The sequence below is a fragment of the Arachis ipaensis genome, chromosome B8 (genome assembly GCF_059453495.1).
Source record: "Arachis ipaensis isolate K30076 ecotype BB chromosome B8, ASM5945349v1, whole genome shotgun sequence".
Lineage (NCBI taxonomy): Eukaryota > Viridiplantae > Streptophyta > Magnoliopsida > Fabales > Fabaceae > Arachis > Arachis ipaensis.
This window is the reverse complement of record NC_142443.1, coordinates 19,343,071-19,369,051: the sequence shown is the minus strand read 5'-3', so window position 1 is coordinate 19,369,051 and position 25,981 is coordinate 19,343,071. Positions and strand designations below refer to the sequence as shown.

The 25,981-nt window shown below is 30.4% G+C and overlaps 2 protein-coding genes across 4 annotated transcripts; both read left to right on the top strand.

Annotated features, from left to right (window-relative positions):
- The first annotated feature begins 350 nt into the window (after positions 1–350).
- On the top strand, positions 351–3,655 carry LOC107610641 (G-type lectin S-receptor-like serine/threonine-protein kinase SD1-1). Of its 2 annotated transcripts, none has more exons than XM_088496533.1 (7): positions 351–1,072; positions 1,375–1,515; positions 1,900–2,069; positions 2,169–2,379; positions 2,495–2,732; positions 2,843–2,993; positions 3,084–3,655. In XM_088496533.1, exons 1-7 carry the CDS (start codon positions 556–558, stop codon positions 3,369–3,371), a joined length of 1,716 nt encoding a protein of 571 aa, XP_088352659.1. In that variant the 5' UTR covers positions 351–555; the 3' UTR covers positions 3,372–3,655. The 2 variants fall into 2 exon arrangements, with proteins under 2 accessions (XP_088352659.1, XP_020963811.2); XM_021108152.2 differs by having other exon boundaries at positions 396–1,072; positions 1,372–1,515.
- Positions 3,656–12,404: 8,749 nt separating this feature from the next.
- Positions 12,405–16,276, top strand: LOC107612491 (G-type lectin S-receptor-like serine/threonine-protein kinase At4g27290). 2 transcript variants are annotated; one of them, XM_021109020.2, is made up of 7 exons: positions 12,405–13,885; positions 14,417–14,539; positions 14,630–14,781; positions 14,882–15,092; positions 15,181–15,418; positions 15,509–15,659; positions 15,862–16,276. In XM_021109020.2, exons 1-7 carry the CDS (start codon positions 12,565–12,567, stop codon positions 16,171–16,173), a joined length of 2,508 nt encoding a protein of 835 aa, XP_020964679.2. In that variant the 5' UTR covers positions 12,405–12,564; the 3' UTR covers positions 16,174–16,276. The 2 variants fall into 2 exon arrangements, with proteins under 2 accessions (XP_020964679.2, XP_020964678.2); XM_021109019.2 differs by having other exon boundaries at positions 14,621–14,781.
- The last annotated feature ends 9,705 nt before the right edge of the window (positions 16,277–25,981 follow it).

Sequence of the window (25,981 nt, the reverse complement as noted above, 5' to 3'; positions counted from 1 at the left end):
CGTGGTAATAGTAGAAATCTATCATACAATAAAATTGTCCTTCAAAAATAGAAACGTACAATAATAATAATTATGTTAAGCGTATATTAAAATTAATTATTAAAATATAAAATATATATTAAAAATAAATTAATATATATTTATATATAAATAATATTTTTGGAATAATAATTTAGTATAATGATGCTAGGTTGAAATCATACCTAATATAATATAACGAACCAAAATATTTGGCAAGCCAGTGCCAGTAGTCAACTGTCAATTGCCATATTGAATATTGATGGTTCTGTCTGTCCTATTGTTTGGATTTTTATTTTTATTATTTATTTATTTTTAATGCAAAGATGATAACATCAGTTTCTTAAATATCACATCTAAAATCTAATCTAGGCTTTGCTAGCAACTAGCATACAAACAACATCAATTTCTTCAGTGCTCATCCTTGGGGGAAAGAAAGAATGAAAAAAAAAAAAAATCATAGTTAATAACCATTTCTCTCTGTAAAATTGTGAACAGCCACACCTCAAAGCGTTGAAAAAATATAGGAAGCACTCGATGGAAGTGCTTCTTTCTTTCATCCTAATCAATCTTCATCTCCTTCTTCTTGTTCTTCTTCCTTTCACCTACACCAGTGTCTCAGCAGATTCTTCCTCTGGGTTGAAAAATGACACCATGTGTGACTATTACAGATTTTGTGGAGCAAATGGGAACTGTGATCTTACAAACTCAAAAATATGCGTGTGTTTAGATGGTTTCACACCAAAGGACCCAACTTCCTATGATTCCTCAGACTTCAAAATGGGATGTGTTAAGAACAAAGCATGGAATTGCAGCACTGATGTGTTTGTTAGATACTCTGTGCTTCATGAACCAAATGGAACTTCTTCTTTGTTGAACCAACAAAGCTTGGGAGGTGAAGATTGCAAGGGAAAGTGCTCTAGTGATTGTTCTTGCATGGCTTATACTATAATTGGGACTGGTTGCAAATTGTGGAGTGGTGATTTGTTTGATGTTAGGTTCGTTAAGGAAGGAGGTCAAGGTATCTATATTAGAACACCAGCTTCGGATAAAGGTATGATTTTTTCTTCACTTGGGGTTAAGCATGTGTTGAATTATGTTCTAGTTATGCTAGTGTTAGTGAATACTAATAAGTAGTAGTGGTGAAGTCTCCTGCAGTTATCTTCATGTAAAGTTGATAGCTAGCTGAGAATCATGAGATGATTTGATTTGTTAGTTTTGACTAAATTGTCATTTAACGGTTCTAAACTATTAACTTTATATGAAAATAATTGCACGTTTGTTTCTGCCAAATAGTAATTTGGTGTTAATTAGTAACTAGAGTTTGTTTTTATTTGTTTGGTGATGATGAAGCAGGGAAAAAGGGTGGTGGAGGGGGAAATCAAGGTAAAAATGAGGGATTGGTCGTAGGAATAGTTGTTGGCAGCACGATAATTGTGATTTCTGGGATGATTGTGGCTTCTTGTTGCTTTCTCAGGAAGAGAACACAGTCAAAAGGTACATCCATTACTGATCATAATAGTATTTAGTTTCCTTCTGAATTAGTTATTGGTGGCTGATGAGTGATGATGATGATGTTTGTTTACAATATGTGCTACTTGCTTAACTTTATTGCCCTGTTTTTTTTCACTTTTCTTTGTTATTTATATGGTTTGTGTTAATTTAGCACATAGGTTACTTAGCTTGTTTAGTTTACTTCATGACAATTGGGAAAAGCTTATAATGGCATACAATCATAATAGTCATATAACATTTCTCCTTTTACCAATGTAATTCACAGTTCTCCTTCACATTCTTTAGTGAAGCTCCAAAAACTATAATTATCACCAGATACTATGTAGTATATGGCTAATTTCCCTCTTTCATTTCCTCAATAAATAGCATTGGGACATGTAAGGATAAATGAGATGGTTAGTTATCAAACTCATACCAATGAACAAAAGGAAGATCTGGGGCTTCCATTATTTGATCTGAAAAGAATAGCTGTGGCCACTGATAATTTCTCCCCCAACAATAAGCTTGGAGAAGGCGGTTTTGGCCCTGTATACAAGGTAAAGTTCTAATGTGCTAAATTAGTATTCAAGCAAGTAAGAAACAACAACACAACTATATCTAAAGAACTTTACTTTTTATGTGATATTGTTCTTTAGGGTATACTAGATGATGGGCGACAAATTGCTGTGAAGAGGCTTTCAAGTAGTTCTGGTCAAGGCCTACATGAGTTCAAAACAGAAGTAAAACTAATAGCTAAACTTCAACACCGTAATCTTGTAAAGCTTTTTGGATGTTGCATCCAAGAAAAGGAGAAACTACTCATTTACGAATACATGCCTAACAGAAGTTTGGACTATTTTATTTTTGGTAAGTATCCATTAGACTACTCTATATATTAGTATAAATCTCTTGTTGACATAGTCGCGAATCCCTTCATGACAATATTTTAATAGTGATTACAATATGACTGTATTGTAACCAGATCAAACACAAGGGAATGTTTTGGATTGGCCTAAGCGCTTTAATATCATTCGTGGGATTGCTAGAGGCTTGCTCTATCTTCATCAAGATTCAAGGTTGAGAATTATACATAGAGATCTTAAAGCAAGTAATGTTTTGTTAGATAATAAGTTGGACCCCAAGATATCAGACTTTGGTTTAGCTAGAAGTTTTGGAGGGGATCAGAGTAACGCAAATACAAACAGAGTTGTCGGAACTTTGTAAGTTGTATTCATCTTTGATCACCTGTTTCTCTTTCTCTCAATATTAAAAAATAAATTATTAGAATTTGATACTAATCAATCTATGTGTTTGTTATGTCTCTCTATAGCGGATATATGGCTCCAGAATATGCTGTTAATGGACAATTTTCAGTCAAATCTGATGTCTTTAGCTTCGGAGTTTTAATACTTGAAATCGTATCCGGAAAGAGAAATAGAAAATTTTATTATTCAAACAACAACGATAGCCTATATGGGCATGTAAGTGTAACAAAATTTTAAATTCTAAAATCTAATTAAATAATTTGGTGGATTCTGTATTAACATGGTTAATAATGTGTGTAATAATAGGCATGGGATTTATGGAAGCAAGGAAGGTCACTAGAGCTTGTAGATGAAAGCCTCAAAGATTCATGGAATTTGAGTGAAGTAGAACGTTGTATCCACATTGGTCTCCTTTGTGCACAACAATATCCCCATGATAGGCCAACCATGTCTTCTGTGGTTCTAATGTTGGGAAGTGATTTTGATTTGCCTCTACCTGAAATTCCTACATTTTTCATTGTTGAACCTTTTGATGCTTCAAGCTCCTCCACTGGTAAAAATGACTTGAGCATTACAGAGATGGAAGCTCGATAACCAAGATCACATATAAGATTTTTTTTTTTTTAGTCATTATAGTCGCATTATTTATGTAGTTGTCATCAGATATAGATAGTATAGTCAGATTTCTGATTATAGTTGCATTATTTATGTGTATCATAAAGTTTTGTATAGTTGTAATCAGATACAGATAGTATAGAGTCAGATTTCTCAATGTTCTTCTAGATATTATTACCAAACTTTTCTATTTTTATGTAAAGGCTAGAGGGTTTCTTATGTGTGAATTTACTAATAAAGTCTCATATGGTAGTTAGCAAAAATGTGAACCTATAGCCTTTTAAAATAGATAAACTTTTGACTAAAGGGATTCTTAATGTGAATTCACCAACATTATTAGTTAGCGAAAATTGAACCTATCTAGAACGTTTTAAAATATAGATATGCTTTTATGCTAACTGCGTCACTTTCCATTGGTTTCCACAAGTCAATGTGGTCTTTATGATGAGAACTATATATCATTATCTCCATTTTATATTTATTCTGAATTATAAATTTAGATAAAGCAATATATTAAAACGGAAATGTTTGGTAACAAAAAAATCAGCCAAAAACAGTCATAACTTGCCTTATTTAGCATTCATTAATTGTTGCAATAATTAATTAATGCTAAATAAGACAAATTTTGGCTTTTTTTTTTGTCTACCTAGCATTACCCATATTAAAAATGTTATATTTTTGAACAAATATTAATGTATTTGTCAGTTTAAAAAATTTGGTGCAACATTAATAATCCAATGAATATATATAAACAAATTATAACTAAATTTATGTATGTTATAAATGAATCATATCTTTGATCTCTTTAGATTTTATATTAATATATTATCATTCAACTACATATTTCTATTTCTAATATTTATATCATAGTTATAATTAACTGAAAAACTTTTTATTAATATGACAATATATAATTAAACGATTAAAAAATGGGCAATTTTGATGGCGGCTAAAAATAAATATTTTAATATAATACTTTTTAGTTTTTATGGTTACTAATTGTCAAAAGAATTTTAAGGATATTTTTAACAGCTATTTAACTATCATAAAAAAAATATTTAGTATTCTTAAGAATTAATAATTGTGTGAATATGGCAATATTTTTGTTGGCCTTACTTTTTAGTTTTTACAGGAAATAAATAGCTTATCTACAAAATATAATATTCAAGCCAACGAATTGCTCACCATATCATAATTCATAACTACCCAAAATAAAGTTCTTGTTGTTGTCCCAACACAAAGAAGGTTCCAAAAACTGAAGAAAATGTTGGGTGTCCTCTCCATTACCCCTTTGTCTTTTTCTTTCTTTACCTTTTTTCCCCCTCTCACTAGAGTCCTTAAGCACAACGTGTACCTTCATTTAAAGAAAAGACTAAATATGTTTCGAGAAATTTTCCTTTGCAATAATTTTCTTCGTTTCTAGGGCTGCGTTTGTTTTTAGAGACGGGACAGAACATGACACTGAAACAGAGACAATAGGACAAAGACACTAAAAATTATTTTTTATGTATTGTGTTTGGATACGATAGACAAGACACTAATGTAATGTCTAGTATTATGTTTGGATACACATGGATAAGACTAAAATATTATATGAAATGACTAAAATAGCCCTGTGATTCCAAATTTTTTACATCAATACAAATTAATTTAATAAAAAATGAGAGTAAGTAGGAGTACAGACGAAACCTGAAAAAAATATTTGAAGAGGCAAAAAATTTTAATAAAAAAATATATTAGTATTTATATTAAAATAAAATTTATAAATATAATTATTTTATTTTAAAATTTATTATTAATATGTAGGAATACATATGGTTAAGATTAACAAAAAAAATAAATTTGAGTTTGATTAATAAAAAATTATGTTTAAGTTAATAAGCAAAATTAATTTTAAATAAAAAATTAATTTAAAAAAATCCATTTTTACATGAAAAAACAATTAGTTTTTGCATATAAAAATCTATTTTTATTTAAAAAAAACTAATTTTTTAATCTAAAAACTGATTTTTTTTATAAAAAACTGATTTTTCTTTAAATTATATAAAATTAATTACAATTTATAAATTATTTTTTAGCATTTTAAAAGATTAATTTTACTTTTGTTAATATTTATCTTTCAAAAGTTTTAAGATTAATTATTTTTGTTATTATTTTTATTACAAATCAAATAATATAATATAAAGTTAAAATGGTATTGAAGTAAAACGATAAAAAGAAAAGAATTATCTACCCCAATAAAAAATTCTACAAAAAGGAGAGAGTATCTGAAAAAGAAAAAGATAGAGAAAAAACAGGAAGAAAAAGTATCTCTGAACAACGCAATAGAAAAAATAAGAAGGGGTAATAGTGAAAAAAAAAAAGGAAAACAAAATTTATAAAATTGTCCGTGTCCACTCTTCCAAATCCCGTGTCCATCATTGTCCTTCGTGAAAGAGTGGACACAAAAGTATATAAAAAACTGTCTCGGAGACAATATGTCCACTGTCTATGTCTCTGCTTCCAAACACTTTTTAAACAAGTGTTGTCTATGTTTCCGTGTCCTGCCCCCTGAAAACAAACGCTACCTAGGTGATGTTTAGACACTTTTGATTATTACAGATACAGACATTTATCACTTCATTTAATATTTTAGAATATTAACAATCTGAAATAAGTTAAATTTTAGAATAACAATTATTTTAGAACAAAAAAAAGTAATAAAATGTTGTTCTTATCCATTGTATGCTATGAAACACTTCATTGTCACATTTCGGACACGAGACTCATTAACATTCGTTCGACACGCGTGTTTACCGTGTCCAATCATGTCTTAATAAAATATAAAAAATTATTCTCTATACACACTTGACATATCTAAATATCATCCCATGTTAACGTGTCTAACTTTATTATTAGTATGTATTTTTAAAATAAATTTAGAAATAATACATATTATTATTTATTAAAACAAAAAATATTTTAAATATTTTATATAATTAAAATAAAATATTAAAAATAATTAAAAAATTAATTTATATTTAATATTAATAAAATATTAAAATATTAATATTATTTTTTAAAAAAATATTTTATAATTTATATATATATATATACACATATTTCTATCTTATAAAATTTTAAAATTTATGTCTCAATATATCCTATATCATGTTCTATGTCCGTAGTAATATCCGTGAACCATAAGTCATATAACTCGCAACTCGTTTCATAAGTCATAACTACTCCAAATAAAGTTCTTCGATGTTGTTGTCCCGCCACAAAAGAAGGTTCCAAAATTATAATTAAACGAAATGTTGCATTAAATTCGGCTAGAAATATCTATCGTACAATTTTGAAAGGGTCTCGAGGATTAGATAACCTTCAAAATCTTTTTGGCTTGACTGACCAAAGCACAAATCATAACCTCACACCCCCCACCACACCTTTTGAAAATCATTTGTATGATCATCGTTTTCATTTGTCAAGAGTCAAGACTATCAACGTCATACTAGTTTCCTTGCGAGAGTGGGCGTTAACTCAATCGCTCATTAATGAATATTGTTATTAGTTATTATTATATTGGTTAGGCATTGACCCCCGTCGTCGCATTTTGCATTTTGGCACTTTATACATCAATTATTGTTGAAACATTAGCCTACACAGCCAACTGGACAAGAAAAAAAATTGCAATAACTTAGAAATATATGTTAGGTGAAAAGATATATGGCGGAAGCTTTATTAATGCTCTTATTAATTATTTAATAAATTACTCCCTCCCTCCCTCGGATACTATACTTTCCCAGATATCCACTCCCTAATCCCTATTTCTATTAAAAATTTAAAACGATTATTCTAATTAGATAGTGACAAATAAATGGCCATTTTTTGGAATGTAAATTTGGATACTAGAAAATTTCGTTTAAATGTAATAAATAATATATAATAGTTAAATCAGGGTTTTGTTTAAACATTAACTAAAATTATTATAATTAGAATATTTTAATAAAGCTAATAACTCTTTTAAATTTTTTTATACATTGAGTATATTGAATGACTTAATTTTTTATTTTCATATTTTTAAGCAATTCCCTAAATTAAAGTATATTTTTAATTAAATAATTTTTCATAATTTCAAATAGGATAAACCACCAAAACCATCTCCTATACCTTCTAGTACTTTTGATAACAACAAAAATATTTTTAAAATATTATAAAACATGACAAAAATAACTAAAAAATATTTTTTATAAATATCAAATAATTTTTGTATTTGACAAATTACTTATTTATTTGATCTAAAATTTTGTACAAATATTTAAAGGGTAAAGTATTAAATTGGTCCCTTATGTTTGGGCGTAATCCTATTTTGGTCCTTAAAGTTTAAAGTGTCCTATTTAAATCCAAAAAAATTTTATTTAACTTCAATTTAGTCCCATCGTGAGGTCAAAGTTAAATAATTAACGAAATAATGTCCTACATGACAACAGTATAAGAACAAGGTCGATAATATGGAGAATAAGTACAAGCTCAAGAAGCACAAAATCAACCGTGGATGCATCAATACATGTATTTATCATTTTTCTTAGTTTTATAGAAAATATTTCATTTAAATTATAAAAAATATAAATAAATGTATTAATGCATCCACGGTTGATTTTGTGCCTCTAGAGTTTGTACTTATTCTCCATATTATGGACATTGTTCTTATACTGCTGTCATGTAGGACATTTCGTTAATTATTTAATTTTGACCTCACGGTGGGACAAAATTGAAGTTAAATGAAATTTTTTTGGATTTAAATAAGACACTTTAAACTTTAAAGACCAAAATAGAATTACGCCTAAACATAGGGGACCAATTTAGTACTTTACTCATATTTAAATAAATATTTAAAATGCACATAAAAAACAGATACAAATTCTATCTCTAGAAAAATTTTTTTTTCATTTTTCTTGGTCTTTAACAAAAATAAATTGCAAAAAAAAAATTTAGTATAAAATTATCAAATTTTAAAAATAAAAATATCTCATTTTTTAATTATATTTATAAAAAATTGTATCAAAATTTTATTTTTAAATTAATTTTTTTAAGAATATATATTTAACATTGAATTTTTTATTATATTTTAAAAATAATTTTAATTATTAATAAAAATAAAGGATATTTTTCTTAGTATATTTAAAAATCTAGAGCGATTTTAGTAATCTTCTTTTTGTGAATTAGAATATCTAATTTTTTTTAGATAAAGTTAGTCTAGAAATTACTTTTCGATAAGCTAACTGGTGGTATCAAATGTTTTCTTCCTATTATCAACGAAAGAAGCTCATTAATCTCCTTTTGAATTTGTTACGGACCACTGCAGGTCCAGTCCAACTAGCCGGCGGGTCGGGGCACCACCTTTGACCCAGGCCCAAACTATCTCCCATCAGGAAAAACCAACGGGTCGGTTCTCAATACCCGACCCGGCCGACACCCGGCCTCGCCACTTGCGCAACCCAGCACACTACACCTAGCAACCCGGTCGGGTCGGCTTCCTCGGGGCCACACCCGGAGTCCAGGACGACTAGCTCCTCCCACATGGACAGAGACAACTCAAGCATCCTCGCTAGTGGGCTAGGTCATCTTTGGGTCCGCCCAGCACAGTATATAAGGGGAGAGGTCAGCACTCCTCCAAGGTACACATCATCTTACCTAATTTGGCTATCCTCTCGTACGGGCACTGACTTGATCGTCAGAATGTCCTTGTAGGTGGCCATCCCCCTTTGTCCGTACTACCGCCGCTCCCGCCGACCTCCGACCCTGGACCAAGAGCCCACTCCGAGTTACTTCAGGGTCTCGCCATCTCATCCCTTCACCGTCCCCCGACCCGTCGAATACCCGAAAACCTCAGGTAACGAACAGAATTTAATCAAACTTATTCTCTTAACAATTTTTAAAATTTATCTGTCTCTTCTGCGTCATCTTTTTACTCTTCCTTTTGTCATGCTTCTCCTCTTCTTCTTTCATACCATAACTCAAAAGTCATAACATGAATTATATATAGGTAATGCGTATTATAAAAATGGATTTGAATGCTCTAAATTTTGAATTTATTTTAGAAAATAAATTGTGATTTTTTACAATTTATTTTATAGGTGAGATAAAAAAATATATGAGAGAAAAATCATTTAAGAGTGAGAAATTATATTTTATTCTCTAAAGTGAAAATTTAAAATTTAGAGGATCCAAATTGAATTAATACTTAAAATGGTCCCTAAAATTTGTTGAATTTTCAATTGACCCAAATTGTACCCTGAAATTTTAACGTATGTCTCAAGTTGGCCCTTCCTTCCATTTCCATCATCGGAAAAATAACGTGACAAATTTAATTGACACCTGACAGTGGTACAAAAAAAATGACATCGTTTTTTCAAAAACACAATTCTCTGTTCCTTCATTATTGAAGGGAGGGGTCCTCAAATTTCTATGATGCCAAATCCAAACAAACCAACAAGAAGCTCCTGCAACATTCTTCCACCACCGCCGTATTTATAATCGTTGCCACATCTTCCTTGGTCGTGCAATCTTGGCCACTGCACCGATGTGAAATATTTGTCGTTTCTTCCTTCTCCTCCTCTTTCTTATACTGTATTTTTCTGTTCTTTCTCTTATCCATTTTGTCTTGACCAGAATAATTAGCCTCTGAATCAGCCACTTCAATTACATGAAAAGTTTTCTTATTTTCTATTTGTAAATGCAATATAGAGAAAGTGAAGAAAAGTGGAGCAGCACTAATGACGGTAGCGATAGAATCGTATGTGCTGGGGTTCGAGATGGGAGCGTTGGAGTAGTCAATGAAAAAGGGGACAGTGGTTCTGGCAGCGACGACTTTGAGAACGTGGAAGGGACTCTCGATAAAGGAAGATGGTGAGTTGAGATTATAGTGTTGCCCTGGAACCCTACCCCCATTCTGTATTTTCTTTTTCAATAATAATAATAATAATAATAATAATAATAATAATAATGACGACAATTATGAATCAGTTTGAACTTTGAAGTGAAATGAAAGAAGTAGAAGAGATTGTGGTTATTGTTGTGAATGAAACAATTGCTCATGCATGTATAGATGAAGGTGATGATGATTACTTGATCATTGAAAATGGGTTGAAGAGAAATCACAGAAAAAAGGAGAGAGTGCGAGTGATGGATTTAATGACTATACGGAGGAAAAATAAAAAAAGAAGAAGAGATGAGTCCAAAGGAGGATGAGACCATACCTGATGTTTCTGAAACTCGAAGTAGTACCTAAGCCATGACTGCTTGAAGAGGAGGAAGAAGAAGAGGGAGAGTAAAACGACGTTGTTTTCGAACAAATAGCAAAACGACGTCGTTTAATTGTGTCAGGTCAATTTTTCGATGACAAAAATGGACAGAAGGACCAACTCGAGGTACGCATTAAAATTTTAGGATACAATTTGGGTCAATTAAAAATTCGAGAATTAAATTAAATCGGGATCAAATTTCAGGATCATTTTAAATATTAACTCATCCAAATTCTATAAAAATAAACATGTGTATTAATCTATCTATAATTAAATATGTGTAATATTAATAATGATTGTGAAGCCAATAAAAAATAAGTAAATTTACATACTAATTAAAAGTTGTGCGTTCAAATTTATGAAATATTAAAATATATACTTTTTATATAAATTGCATACGATCAAAGATATATGCATAATGGATATATAATTTCTATCTTACGCTTTTGTAGATTTTTTTTGTTATTTTCAAAAAAAAAAATATGTGTTGTTTTTTAGGAAAATTTGCAAAGGAAAGTTGGGTTGTTTTTCATAGAATTGATGTGTTGTATTAATTAGGGTAAGATATTAAAAAGAAACTAAAAAAAATCCTGTTAATATGTGTTTTAAGGAAATATTTTAAAATTATTATAAAAATAATTTACTGAAAATCATTAAAAAGATAATTTTTACATTTTTATTAAATTAAATATATCAATAACTTCAAAAATTTTATGTTATTAGACTCTTAAGTAAATCCGTTAAAAAGAAAAAAAATACTATGCATATAAGTTTGTTTTGTAAACTAAGTTAACTAGGTTGAATAATAAATTTAGAGGAATGAATGAGTGAGAATAATAAAAATAATTTTTGTTAATATTATGTTAACTTAACTAGATTTAGTAAAAAAAAATTTATATATAAGATTATTCCAAAAAAAAAGTTTTTAAAAGCAGAAAAGGCACCTAATTCAACCAAAATAACGAGCACAAGTGTGAACATGGTGTGGTATATATACTTTTGGTGACATTGGTTAAAAATAAATTTGATACAATTATATTACGAAAACATCAAAATTAACCAGTAAAATTAGTTATTTAGTATAAAAAATAAAAAAATATTAAGAGATTATTAAAATTTATTATTTTTTGTTATTATTTAGACTGCGTTTGTTTATAAAAATTGGATAAGATAAAACAATAAAAATAAGACATAAAGAATAGAGACATATAATTTAGTATTTTTGTATTTTTTATGATAAAATATAATAAATTATGAAAATATAATTTATTCTCATTTTTTATTTAAAAAATTTGAAAAAATATATAATAATAAAAAATATAATTATAAAAATTAATAAAAATAATTAAAAAAATAAAAATAAGTTGTGTCCCTTGTTAATGTTTTTATATATTTTTTATTAAGATGGACACAAAATATATTAATTCAATGTCTGTGAACACAATATTTTTGTCGATGTCTCATTTTGTCAAATACAATTTTGTATTTATGTGAACAAACACAGCTTTAATCATCAACTTAATTTTTTTAATTTAATTTTATTAATCTAATAATCCAATGACATACTTTTAAATATTAATGATTATTTTTAATATTTTTCTAAAATATATCTTAGAATATAAAATATATATTAAAAATAAATTTAATAATACATGTAATTCATAAATAAATACATAATAATTGATTTTAATAGTTGAGTATAGTATATAAACAACACTTTGAAGTTGATAGGAAGACTAATATTACTATAGGAAGGAATAGTATTCCAATTTACAGAAATGTAAGGTCCTTTTCTGGGACCATAACATACGTCTTAAAATATGATCAACCTTGTTGGAAGGTTGGTAATCGCTTAAAATATGAACACCCATTCATAGCGGGCACATACAATGGCAAACTCTTTCTTTAATATGCCAATTTCCGTCATCACTTTCTTCTTCTTCTTCTTCTACCTCCTTCTCTTTACCATCCCCAAAACCACTGCTGCAAACCACACCATATCTCACTCCCAGTCTCTAACCGAAAACCAAACCTTACTTTCCATCAACACAACCTTCCAACTTGGTTTCTTCACTCCTAACAACTCTAAAAACCGCTACCTCGGCATATGGTACAACAATCTCCCGGTTCAAACCGTGGTATGGGTCGCGAACCGAGAGAAACCAATCACAACAAACATCCCTTCTGTTTTGAAGATAAACACCACACAAAACAGCACCACACTTGTCGTCCTCCAGAACAACTCTGTTATATGGTCTACACCGCCGTCGAGACGCGCTTCCAATCCGGTTCTTCAGCTACTGGACTCAGGGAACCTTGTTTTGAGAGAACAAGATGATAAAACTGAAAAGAACTATTTATGGCAGAGTTTTGATTACCCTTCTGACACGCTTCTTTCAGGGATGAAGCTAGGGAAGAACTTGAAAACCGGCCTGGATCGACGCGTGACCGTGTGGAAAACCGTGGATGATCCTTCACTGGGAAACTTAACTTGGATGATGGAAGTTACAACCTGGCCACATCCAATACAAACAACAGGATCAAAGAAACAATTCGACAGTGGACCGTGGAATGGATTGGTCTACAGCAGCATGCCAACCAGAGTTCGCCAACCAACTTTCGATTATGTCTATGTCTCCAATGAGGATGAAGTTTACTTCATGTTCCATCTTGTTAACAACTCTGTTCCAACAAGAATGGTGCTGGATGCAACTTCTTACAAGCGTCAGTACTCGGTTTGGGACTACGGTTCGCAAGAATGGAAGGCTTATAACTCGCTGCCGCGAGATTTTTGCGAGCAATACGGCGTTTGCGGCCCCAATGGGAACTGTGATTTGTCAAAGTTGCCTGCTCAGGCATGTGATTGTTTGAGAGGGTTTAGGCCCAAGTCGCCGGAAGAATGGAATCGACAGAACCGCTCTGACGGTTGCTTGCGTGACAAGCCACTGAATTGCGGAGGTGATAAGTTTGTGAAGTATGAAAAGATGAAAGTGCCTGATACTGTGAATTGTTGGTACCTGAATGAGAGCATGAATCTTGATGAGTGCAGAACGAAATGTTTGGGGAATTGTTCTTGTGTGGCTTATACGAATTCGGATATTAGAGGTGAAGGTAGTGGTTGTGCTTTGTGGTCTGGTGATCTTTACGATTTGAGGATTTTACCAGATGCAGGCCAAGATTTGTACATTAGAGTGCCAGCTTCAGAGTTAGGTATGCCATTAATTTTAGCTTTTAATTTTATGGACTAACATCTTTGCTGTTTCTATTATATAAATGCTTCTTTGATTATCTCCTTTGAAGGTTAGGTGCGTGCGTGCTCTTAATAAATGGTTGACTTGACTCTTGATAAGTAGTTACAATTTAAAATTTACAAATTACTGGTACTGCTTAGATACTTGTGGGTATTTATTAATGTTACAACGAAAGAAATTATTTAATCAAGTCTTACAATCAAAAGTATTTTTGCTGAAATATTATTTGAGCTATGTGTACTTTATGATCCAGTTACATTTATACTTACGGTTATATATATAATACATATTCTCATGTCCATTTAGCTTACGTTTTGCAAGATCTTTGTACCCAACATAAATTGTCTCACTGTTAGGACTAGGGTGTGTTTGATTTTATACAAACAATGAGGTCCATGGTTTAATCTTGAACTATGCTACATGGTTTCTGGCATTCTCACTGTCTCATGAATAAATGTTTGTGTTCTCTGCTGACAATAAACCATTGAAGATTCAAACAATGGACGAAAGGTCAAGATAGGAGTTGGAGTTGGAGTCTCAGTTGGCGTATTATGTGGCCTTCTCTTAGCATTCTGTTTGATATGGAAAAGGCGAAAAAGGGCCACTCTGAAAGGTAAGAGTTCTCTGCTTTTCTTGAGCATAAAGTAACTTCTTGCATTGTTATAATTAAGATTAATTAATAACTTGTCTTAAGATCATGTAGAGACTAATGCAGCATTAAAGGATCAGTCCAAGGAAGAACAAGAGGAAGATCCAGAGGTTCCATTATATGACCTATCAGTTATAGCTTCTTCCACTGATAACTTTTCAGACAAAAATAAGCTTGGAGAAGGTGGTTTTGGACCTGTGTTTAAGGTAATTTGACATATTAAGCCACTTTTCTTTTTAACAATCTTAGAATAACAAATGAAATTCTCTTGTGTCTCTTACAATATTTGAAATTGATAAATGGCAGGGAACATTAGAAAATGGGCAAAGAATTGCAGTTAAGAGACTTTCAGTTAGTTCCGGACAAGGGATCAAGGAATTTAAGAATGAAATTGCCTTGATAGCCAAACTTCAGCATCGTAATCTTGTAAAGCTTCATGGATATTGCATTCAAAATGAAGAGAAATTACTTATATACGAATATATGCCTAATAAAAGTTTGGATTTCTTTATATTTGGTAAGAAATCTAGATTCCAGATTCATGTTAAAATTGTCCTCTTTATTTGGATTTGTGGCAATATTAACTTGTGTTTATATCTTACTAGATCAAACACAAAGAACAGTATTGGATTGGCCAAGACGATTTCATATAATTTGTGGCATTGCAAGAGGTCTTCTTTATCTTCATCAAGATTCAAGACTTAGAATAATTCATAGAGATCTTAAAGCAAGTAATGTTTTACTAGACGATGAGATGAATCCTAAAATATCAGACTTTGGATTAGCTAGAATTTTGGGAGGAGACCAAACTGCAGATTCTACACGTCGGGTGGTTGGAACTTAGTAAGATCTTTTAACATTTCTTGACTTTCACTATATAGTTTAGAATATTTTAACAACGGTCTTTGATTGTCATCTTATATTGTTTGTTAGTGGATACATAGCACCAGAATACGCGATAGATGGAAACTTCTCAATAAAATCAGACGTATTTAGCTTTGGTGTTTTGCTGTTGGAGATAATATCAGGAAGGAAAAACAGAGGAGAACACAATCAAAAAGAAAGTACAAGCCTTATTGGACATGTATGTACAAAATATATTATTGTTATTATTTCCTTTTTTGTTTACTATCGCTTTCAATTAACAATGCAATAGAAGAACTTGGCTGTAAACTTTTGAACTATAGGACTAGTAGCAATTTAACTGCAATAATATACTGTTATAACTTCTGTATTTTACCATCATTATGAATTAATGACACATAATTTGATGTGTTCTTTTATAGGCATGGAATTTATGGATACAAGAGAGGCCATTGGACTTGGTTGGTGAATACCTGAAAGAATCTTGTAATGCTTCTGAAGCATTGCGTTGCATTCATATTAGTTTCCTGTGTCTGCAGCAGCATCCACATGACAGGCCAGAGATGTCATCTGTAATTTTGATGTTGGGTAGTGAAATTGGTTTGCCTAAGCCAAAACAACCGGCTCTATTTGTTAGAGAATATTCTTCTTCTAATAAGGATTATTCTTCATCAAATAAGAGTAATTTAGCTTCTGTCAATGAATTAAGTATCTCCAATGTAGAAGCTCGTTAGGGAGTATATATATTGTGTAGCAAAATAAGAGCAGATTAAATGGCTTTGTACTGTAACGATGACCAGTTAATTTCGGTGTTATGTAATTTCCTTCCTTTCCTTCTTTCTTTCTTTCAAAAAGTTTTGATAACCTTTTCGTTCTTCTAAAATTCGTGACGCTAGTTTATTATTATTATTATTATTATTGGTGGCTACTCCAATGAAGATTTAATGATTGTCATCATGTGAAGATATATTATTTTGACCATTGGATGATAGATTGTAAGGCTTGATTTTATTTGAAATAAAAATGTTACCTTTATTTAAAGTGTTGCAAAATAAATAAATTACACTTTTTAAACAAATATCATCATGAAAAGATGTTTTTGGCATCTTCATGAAAGTAGCTGCCTTATTATTATACGTATACAAATACAAAAATCTAAAAACTGAAAAAACAATCTCATTCTCACTCATTCACACACGCTCCTCCTCTCTCATACCTCTAAGTCACACGCGCCAAATTACCTCCTCCTCCACTCTTCTTCCTGTCACACCCGCTACCATCTTCATCTTTTCTACTTCTGCATTTTGATGAAGTACAATTTAGTGAGTTTTTTCTCTTTTCCCTTTGATTTCTGCATGTTATCATTCTTCTCTTTTGATTTTAGCTATTTCTTTTCTCCTAAATACCCAATTTCAAATTATATTCAGAACTGCAAAAAAGATCATAAAAAAGGCACCGCAACTAACAAGAAATTTTATTCAACATTGCATTGGTGGTGAGAGAGAGAAAGTATAATACAGTGCAAGAATGATGGTAGAAGAAGAAAAGGAAAGTTCTATAAAAATCAAAGTGCAGGTGTTAGAAATAAGAGACTAAATTGGAGAAAAGATTTGTGTATTATTAAGTGTATGTTTATTCAAGTTGTCTAGAATGATACAATATGAAAAGGTATTTATAGGTACTAAGAGAATCATAATTGATCCTAGTTATATTCTAACAGCAGCAAATGCAATTCTCTTAGGCAATGGCCTCTATTCGTTGATTTCAAGCTCAACGACTCTCCTGGATCTTGATGCCTTCTTGTAAGAGCCAATGAGTCCGGTAATTCCTAATACTAAAATTTATATATACTAGAGTGAGATGCCATGCAGTAAATTATTTATATTATAAATAGATTTTAATAAATACTATATTAAAAATATTTTAAAGAACATATTATAAATAAATTTTAAATTTATTTTTTAAAAAAAATATAGATTATTTATATTAGAATTATATAAAACTGTATTTTCATTTTTTTTTATTTTTCGATTTACATTAATTGTTACACTTTATTTTTTTTGTGTTTTTTTTGTTTGTAAATAATTAAAAAAATAATGAATGAGAATGAAAAACATATAAAAATATTAAATTAAATTTAAAAAATTTTTGACAATTAGTATGAGAGATTAAGAAATAAAGAGTCTTAATATATATAAGTGGTAGAATTTGAATATTTGTAACTGAAATTTTTTATAATAATTATTATTATGACACTTTTAATGTATGTTTATTGTATTTAATTAGTGCTTGATGTTTCAATTGAATAATAATAGATAAGAATTTTTTGTTTTAATTTTTTTAAAATATTTTACTAAATAGTAATTTATTGATTTTCATCTTTTGCCAAGTCATTAGAATTGCTGATGTGGCATCATTAGCAAAGAAAAGATGGCTTAAACTCATTGTGGAGAAAGTTAGTATCAGCTTTTATATATTATAAATAGATAGATTATAAATAGATAATTCTAAAATTTTGCCAAGTAAGCGATGGTGCTGACATGGCGTTAGTAGAAGAAGAGAAATAACTTAGAAGTAATGTGGGTAAACCTAATTTTGGTTGTGATTGTTGGACAGAACCGTTTAAAAAAGAGGAATACATAAACCTGTGCTACTTGCAATGAATTCACAATTAAAATGTTATTATTTATAACAAATAAATAGGGTTATTGAAAATGATATTGAACAACAGAATGAGAAGAGTAAACAGCAAAGTTGAAAATCTTTAGGAAGATACCTGGGACGAATTTACTACGTTGGCGGCTCCGAATGGTGACGTTGGTCTGAGACCCAGAATTGAGCTCCGACAGAAAACCGCAACAGGAGGAATGGAGTTTGCCCTGGTTTCTACAATTTATGCAATGCAATAAATAGGGCTATTGAAAATGATATTGAACAACAGAATGAGAAGAGTAAACGGCAAAGTTGAAAATCTTTAGGAAGATACCTGGGACGAATTTCCTACGTTGGCGGCGCCGAATGGTGACATTGGTCTGAGACCCAGAATCGAGCTCTGACAGGAAAACCGCAACAGGAGGAATGGAGTTTGCTCTGGTTTTTGCAATTTATGCAATGCGGCTCCGCCGGAGATGGACATCGTGATGGACAATTTGTTTTGAGAAAAAAACAATGGCTCATGAGACCGGAAGAGGATGGAGGAAATAGGATCTTGGTACGGAGAGGTGCCAAAAGAAAGAGGGTTTCGAAAAGTATGAAAAAGGTAATAAGCTCTTTGGTTTTCAGAGCTTTTTTTTTTGGGTAAATGTTAATTTGTGTTTTTGTTGTTTTAGAAATAAGGATTGATTTGGAAAAAGTTAAGTCGTTGGTTTTTATTGTGTTTTTTAGTTATTTTTTGTGTTTTTTTTTAATTTGAAAATAAAAGTTGATTTGGCAAGATTTGAATGGTGGATTCTAAAATTTTGCCAAGTAAACGATGGTGTTGATATGGCGTTAGTAGAAGAAGAGAAATAACTTAGAAGTAATGTGGGTAAACCTATGTACCTACTTTTATATATTAAGAATAGATAAATAGATAGATTTATAATATATAAATTTTAGTTAGTTATGGTGAACGAATATATGCTTTCTGAATTCAAATTAGTATAGACTCAGCATTAATGTTAAGAATTTGCCGAGAAGCAATAGCTTAAATGGCATAATCTTCTCATACTCAATTAAGAGGTTGCGAGTTCGAGTCTCCATATCTTCGGTAAAAAAAATGTTAAGAATTTGATTTGGAGGCAAGTTAAACTAAACTTGATAATGTCATTTCAATAGCTACATTAAAAGAGCTATGCATATCAAATATGAGAAATGTTTGTTGTCCTTTAACTTTTTTTTTGTGACTTAAATAAATTAAATAATAAAAAACAGGAAAAATAAAGGAACTGAATAGAATAACAGTCTCGTTTAAGATTATTTTTAAACTTCCTTCAAGGAGAATGAAGTTCTACATCATGAATTTGTAATCTTATCACCATCTTTGTCATGATGTCTGCCACTGTGTTTATATTTCTCGTAATCAAACGAAAGTCAACACGCCAATTCTAATGCATGATATTCCTTATTTTGAACACCAACGGATCAATAAACCCAAAACTATCTTGGTGATTAGTAACAAGATTAAACGCTTTCACACAATCTGTCTCACAAATAACATCTCGCTGACTCACACCCCAAGCTAAGAGATATTCTCTCAAAATAGCAAACAAATTCCCTTGAAAAATACTATTTTTCTCAATCATTCCCAAACATCCTATTTGCTAACTCTCATTACAATCTCCAATAATACAAGCAAAGCCAACACTATCACCCGAATCAAAATAACTAGCATCACAATTAATTTTAAAAGTACCAATGAATGAGGAATTCCAAAAACCATTTACAATAAAGGGAAGGGATGTATATTGTCTTTTAACTTTTAGTCTTTAGTCAATCTTTTTAAAAATTTATTATTATTTAATTAATTTAAATATTCATTTTTACATATTAATTGGTCAAAAAATTAAGAGAGTTATTTGTTTTTTATTTTTTTCTTTTCTAAAAGCTGAATAAAAAATAATATTTAAAGGATACCTAGTTGTAATAATTAAATATTATTGGAGGTTGGCTTTTTTTTTGTGGTTGTTAGTGCTAGTTTGTTACTTTTTTGTTTTAGGTTATCAATATATTGCTGTATGATTAATTTTCAGAACAATATTTGATTGATTCAAGTTATTTAATATTTGTTACTCTTAAGTTAGTTTATATTCTTACACAATGAGATTTCAGATTTCTTGTATGTTAAAACTACTAATACTATATGTGAGGTTGAGAAAATACAAACTTAAACTTTGAGTATATATAATAATTTGGTTACAAATTGTTGCTCCTATAATAATTTGATTGATTTTATATTTGTTAGTCTTAAGTTAGTTTATATTCTTACACAATGAGATTTCTTGTATGTTGAAACTACTAATACTATATGTGAGGTTGAGAAAATACAAACTTAAACTTTGAGTATATATAATAATTTGGTTACAAATTGTTGCTCCGGTAATAATTTGATTGATTTTATGTTTAATTATACAGAATTATGTTTGATTATTGTCGAAATCACTCTAAATTCTAGTGTTTTTAGACAAGTTGTTTTGGAATTAGATGTCCCTAATTATACTTTTAAACTCTTTTCAAATTATGTTACAGAATCTGATTATAATCAAATGTGTTTAAGGTAATAATCAAACTTAAGAATTTAAATCAAAGTTTAAACTCATGTTATAATTAGATTATAATCAAACATGTTTTAAACTATTTATAAAATTCAGTTATAATCAAACACATTCAAGATAATAATCAAATTTAAAAATCTAAATTAAAGTTCAATGTTATATAATTAAATTATAATCAAATAGGACTTTTTTTTTAAAATAAAATAAAAAAAATTATTATTTCTCTAAACCTAATATTTCAACTTTAATTTCATAAATGTAATTTTTTTGTATTAGAGTGAGTTCGCTCAATCCCGGCTAACTTCTATAATTTTATAGAATTCGCCGCACTCCCGGCGAACTTCATCCAAATCTTCGAAAATTTCAATTTTTAAGCCATTAGCCCATTATCAGCATTTCCAACAGTATATAAAAATACACAAAAGTATACCGACAACAAACATGGCTTATTCAATATCGTCGGCACCAACGAGAAATACAAGTTGAGTTTGTACTTAGTGTTGTAAAGCCACTTTACTCCAATCGGCTTTTTATCTGCAAGTAAATCTGTCAGCTCCCATATGGCATTCTTTTCAATGACATGAACCTCCTCATCCATTACTTTCTTCCGGTTGTTATTCTAGAAACTTTTTCAAAGTTCAACGGCTCACAATTTAAAAATAGAGCAAATTTTTTTTTTTCGTTAGATAGATCATTATCATTGGTTGCTTCAATGTTTTTTCTTTAAAATTAACTTTGTTTGGAAAGAGATTCTACAAAAGCTTTTTTTTTCTTTTCTTTGGTACTTTGCACCTTAAACCTAGCCGTAACTCTTGGTATTTTGTCCTTAAGTTTGACTTGGCACAGAAAACACACACTCATAAAACCTTCAAAAATTCTAAAAATCCTAAAAAAATCATAAAAAACCGTATTTTTTAGGGTTTTATAAGATTTTTTAGAATTTTTACGGTCTTCCAGATTTTTTAGCGTATTTTAAAATTTTCTAGCATTTTTCAAACTTAGAGATCTTTATTTCAGTGTTGATGATTGTGATGAACAAGACTGTTTGAACATCAATTTCTTTGTGAATATCTTATTTGGTTTATAAAAGTATTATTCTTTACTATACAATTTAATTACTATACCATGATCGACCAAACACAAACAAAAAAAGAAAGTATGATATGTACTCTTATGTACTCCTATATACTCTGGAGACGATGATAATAGTTGCTATTATTAAAGTTTGCCGTCCGAGTCAGACAAACTCTATATAAATTATAGAGTTAGTCGGGGGTGCGCGAACTTGTAGTCCTACATGCCCAAGAAAAATGTACATTGTTTAATCAAATTATAATAAACAAAAAATACTATTCATATACGCCATTAATGTATTTGTGTATAAATATATCTGTTTAATTTATTTTTAATGTATGTTTATATTTTAACATGTATTTTATATTAATGAAATTTTGATGATTGATTTTAATAAACACGAAGTATAATTTATAATCAAATACAACAAAAAATAATAATTAAAATCTAAAATCCAAATCAAAGTTTAAATTCATACTATAATTGGATAATAATTAAATACACTTCAAATTATATTACAAAATCTAGTTAATTGTAATTGAAACGTTAAAAACTCAGTTTAATTATAATATGAAGTTCTTAGCATCTTTGAAGAAATGCATGATCAAGGAATTTAATATGATAATATAAGATTTGCAAGTTCAATTAGTGCATGAGCAGGTATTCAAGGTCTTAATCAAGGACAGCAAATTCATGAACAGTTGTATCTCTGGTTATTTTGATTTTTCAATTGGTAATGCATTTATTAGTTTTTATGCTAGGAGTGGTGAAGTACTAGAAGAAAAGAGAAGAAGAAAATACACAGTATAAAGTACAAACATGCCAAAATAATTATACCGAATCAAACTTTGAGATGGAAAAGTATAGTATAGATACTCATTTGCTTTTTTTGGTATCGTCATCTAGATGGAAAATACATCATCTTAATATACCAATTCCTAGATAAGAGAAGAATATTTAGCCCTAATTATAATATATACAGTCCCCACTCCAGAACATATACACATAGCATAAGAGTCAACAGAGTTGGTCTAACTTTGAACTATGAATTTTCCAATCACTACACTTTCTTTTACCACCATTTCAATGGAAAATTTACACTTTTGGCACTATGTTACCCTACTTTCACTACTATTCCGATCCTACTAACAAATAAAGATTTAAAAATTCTTACCAAGCTTTCTACATTTCTTTTATGTATTGATATGTTCTTACTCGTTCAATCTTCTTAAATAACCGAGTGTAAAACTATCAACGTCTTATATATGGCCTCAACCACTACCCCCAAATTAATGTAAGTATTATGTATGTTTTTCAACAACTAAATTTATGGTATAAAATTGAAATTTAATTAATTTGGAAATAATGGATCAAGAAAGTTATTCACCAATTTGATCCAATAAGGTTCGGTCTTGTCTTATCAAGCTTCCTTTCACACTTAATCATCTTGAACTCTGATGAAATCCGTCCAGAGCTGCAGATTTCTTAGTGAAAAGCAAGCTAAAGAAGAGAGAAATATATCTTTTGTATTAATAAAAAATTACTTGATTACAGAGATAAAAGATACAGCTATATATAGCCAAAAAAAAAAAAAAAAAATTATACTAGTTATCTCTTCATATTCCATTATACAGCTGTGATCAACTAATGTCACACAATACCCAATAAAAGAGAGAACCAGTAATATTCATACATTAATAGCCTGTCTTAAGCTAGGAGTGTACAAATTATACATTCCAAGCTTACTACATAACTCTTCAAAAGGACCTGGTGGAAGTGCCTTTGTAAGGACATCAGCAAGTTGTTCTCTTGATGGAATTGGCATGAGTTTTAAAGAACCGTCTTGAACTTTTTCTCTAACTTTGTGACAATCAATCTCAATGTGTTTTGTCCTTTTATTAAATACTGGGTTAGTCGCAATATATCTAGCAGATTGGTTGTCACAAAATAGTGTCATAGGACCTGGTAACTTGATTTTGAAGTCATTCAAGATGTACATCAGCCAAATTCCTTGTTGTTTTTTAACTTTTCCAGGACACCAAAGATCTTCCAAGAAAGAAGCAATATCCGGACACTGATCTTCGGGTATTCGGACATGTACCCCAATCAGAATCTGAAAAACCACGGAGGGACAAGTTACAAATAGACTCAAAAAGTAATCCTTATCCAGGAGCTCTTTTCAAGTATTTCAACACATGTAAGGCTGCTTTGAAGTGCTCATCTGTAGAACAATCTAAAAATTGACTTAACTTGCTAACAGCAAAGCTTATGTCAGGCCTGGTATTAGTGAGGTATATCAACCTTCCAACGAGTCTTCTATATGGCTTAGCATAATCCAACAATGTTCGTGATGACTTTGAGAGATGAATTGAATAATTCGTAGGTGTGCTGGCTGGTTTTGAATCTAATAATCTATACTCTTTTAGGAGATCAAAAGTATACTTCTTTTGATATAAAGCTATTTCCCTTTTCCTCCTTGCAACTTCCATGCCCAAGAAAAATTTTAGTTCGCCTAAATCTTTGATTTTGAACAAAGTGTCGAATTTCATCTTCACATGTTGGATCTCTTCTATGTCATCTCCCGCTAGAACTAAATCATCCACATAAACAAGAATAGAAGTGAAACATATTGGAGAAGATTTGGTGAAAAGAGAATGATCTGTCTTTGATTGTGAGTAACCTGAAGCAATCAAGACAGAGCATAACTTGGAGTTCCACTGGCGACTTGCTTGCTTAAGGCCATATAAGGATCGTTCCAGATTGCAAACCATTCCTGGCTGTGCATTTAAACCAGGGGGCAACTTCATATAGACTTCTTCAGGTAGATCACCATGAAGAAAAGCAGTGGTCACATCTAATTGATGAATAAACCAGTTCTTATTGGCTGCAATTGCTAAGAGTACACGAAGGATAGTCATTTTGATTACAGGACTAAAAGTATCAAAATAGTCATACCCTTGTGTTTGAGTGAAGCCCTTGGCCACAAGCCTTGCTTTGTGTCTCTCTATAGTACCATTAGAGTTATACTTGGTTTTAAAAATCCATTTACATCCGATTGCATGCTTCCCTTTCGGTAGAGTAGTAAGTTTCCAGGTCTTGCTTTCCTCCAATGCTTGAAGCTCAGCTTTGATTGCTTTCTGCCAACAATCACTCAGAATAGCCTGCTCATGGTTTCTTGGCTCTGGATTTGTGAAAATTGTAATGGAAAGTGCTTTGTGTGATTGTGACAGGGAATTGTAACTCAAATAATTGGAAAGAGGATACCTTTTTGTGATTGATGATTGGATCATGCTATCAGAGACAGTGGTTTGCATACATTCATAATCATCAAGGTATCTTGGCTTGTGTCTTTCTCTAAGAGATCTTCTTAGTGAAGGAGGTGGATTAATACGAGTGGGTTGAGAATTGGATGAATTTTCATCATATGATGGTGTAGTACATGATGCTGGTGCTACTGGTAAACTCAAAGACATGGGTAAGGTTGGCTGTGGTTGAACATCAATAGTGTTGGAAGGAGTATTTGGTAAAGTATGTTGAATGGGATGTAAATCTAAGGTATGGAAAGATAATGTGCTGCTATCAAAGACATTTATAGGATCATGATTATGTAATGTAGGTTTAGTGTCTTGATTAGAATTGGAAACATATTCAAATCGATGAGAAACTTGATTATCCTTATATGGAAAGAAATTTTCATAAAAAATTACATTTCTAGATATGAAAAATTGTTTGTTATTTATGTCCATCAAAAGATATCATTTTGTTCCTGTTTTAAAGCCAAGAAAAATGCATTTTCTTCCTCTTTTATCCAATTTCTTTCTATTTGCAACTAAAGTTGAAGCAAATGCAAGACATCTAAAGATTTTGAAGTGTTGAATGTTTGGCATTTTACCAAAAAAAATCTGATAAGGACTTTTATTATTAATAGATGAATTAGGCACTCTATTGAGAATATGTACAGCATGTCTCCAAAAAATTTTAGGAAGATGAGCCTTAAAAATGAGTGCTCTAGCAATATTTAAAATATCTTGATGTTTTCGTTCTACAACTTCATTTTGTTGAGGTGTCTCAACACATGAAGTCTGATGAACTATTTCTTGTTTTTCATAAAAAGAATTCATGATAAATTCAGCTCCATCATCAGTTCTGATATTTTTTATTTTTGTTTGAAATTGAGTTTCAATTAGTTGCACAAATTGTTGAATAAAAAAATAAG

What these genes read in the sequence shown, in the direction of transcription:
- LOC107610641 (XM_021108152.2), top strand. Translation starts at nt 556, where the DNA reads ATGGAAGTGCTTCTTTCTTTCATCCTAATCAATCTTCATCTCCTTCTT. An exon ending in GTTTTGGCCCTGTATACAAG is followed by an intron (nt 2,070 to 2,168) that starts GTAAAGTTCTAA and finishes ATTGTTCTTTAG; the next exon opens with GGTATACTAGATGATGGGCG. An exon ending in ACGATAGCCTATATGGGCAT is followed by an intron (nt 2,994 to 3,083) that starts GTAAGTGTAACA and finishes GTGTAATAATAG; the next exon opens with GCATGGGATTTATGGAAGCA.
- LOC107612491 (XM_021109019.2), top strand. Translation starts at nt 12,565, where the DNA reads ATGGCAAACTCTTTCTTTAATATGCCAATTTCCGTCATCACTTTCTTC. An exon ending in AGTGCCAGCTTCAGAGTTAG is followed by an intron (nt 13,886 to 14,416) that starts GTATGCCATTAA and finishes AAACCATTGAAG; the next exon opens with ATTCAAACAATGGACGAAAG. An exon ending in CGTCGGGTGGTTGGAACTTA is followed by an intron (nt 15,419 to 15,508) that starts GTAAGATCTTTT and finishes ATTGTTTGTTAG; the next exon opens with TGGATACATAGCACCAGAAT.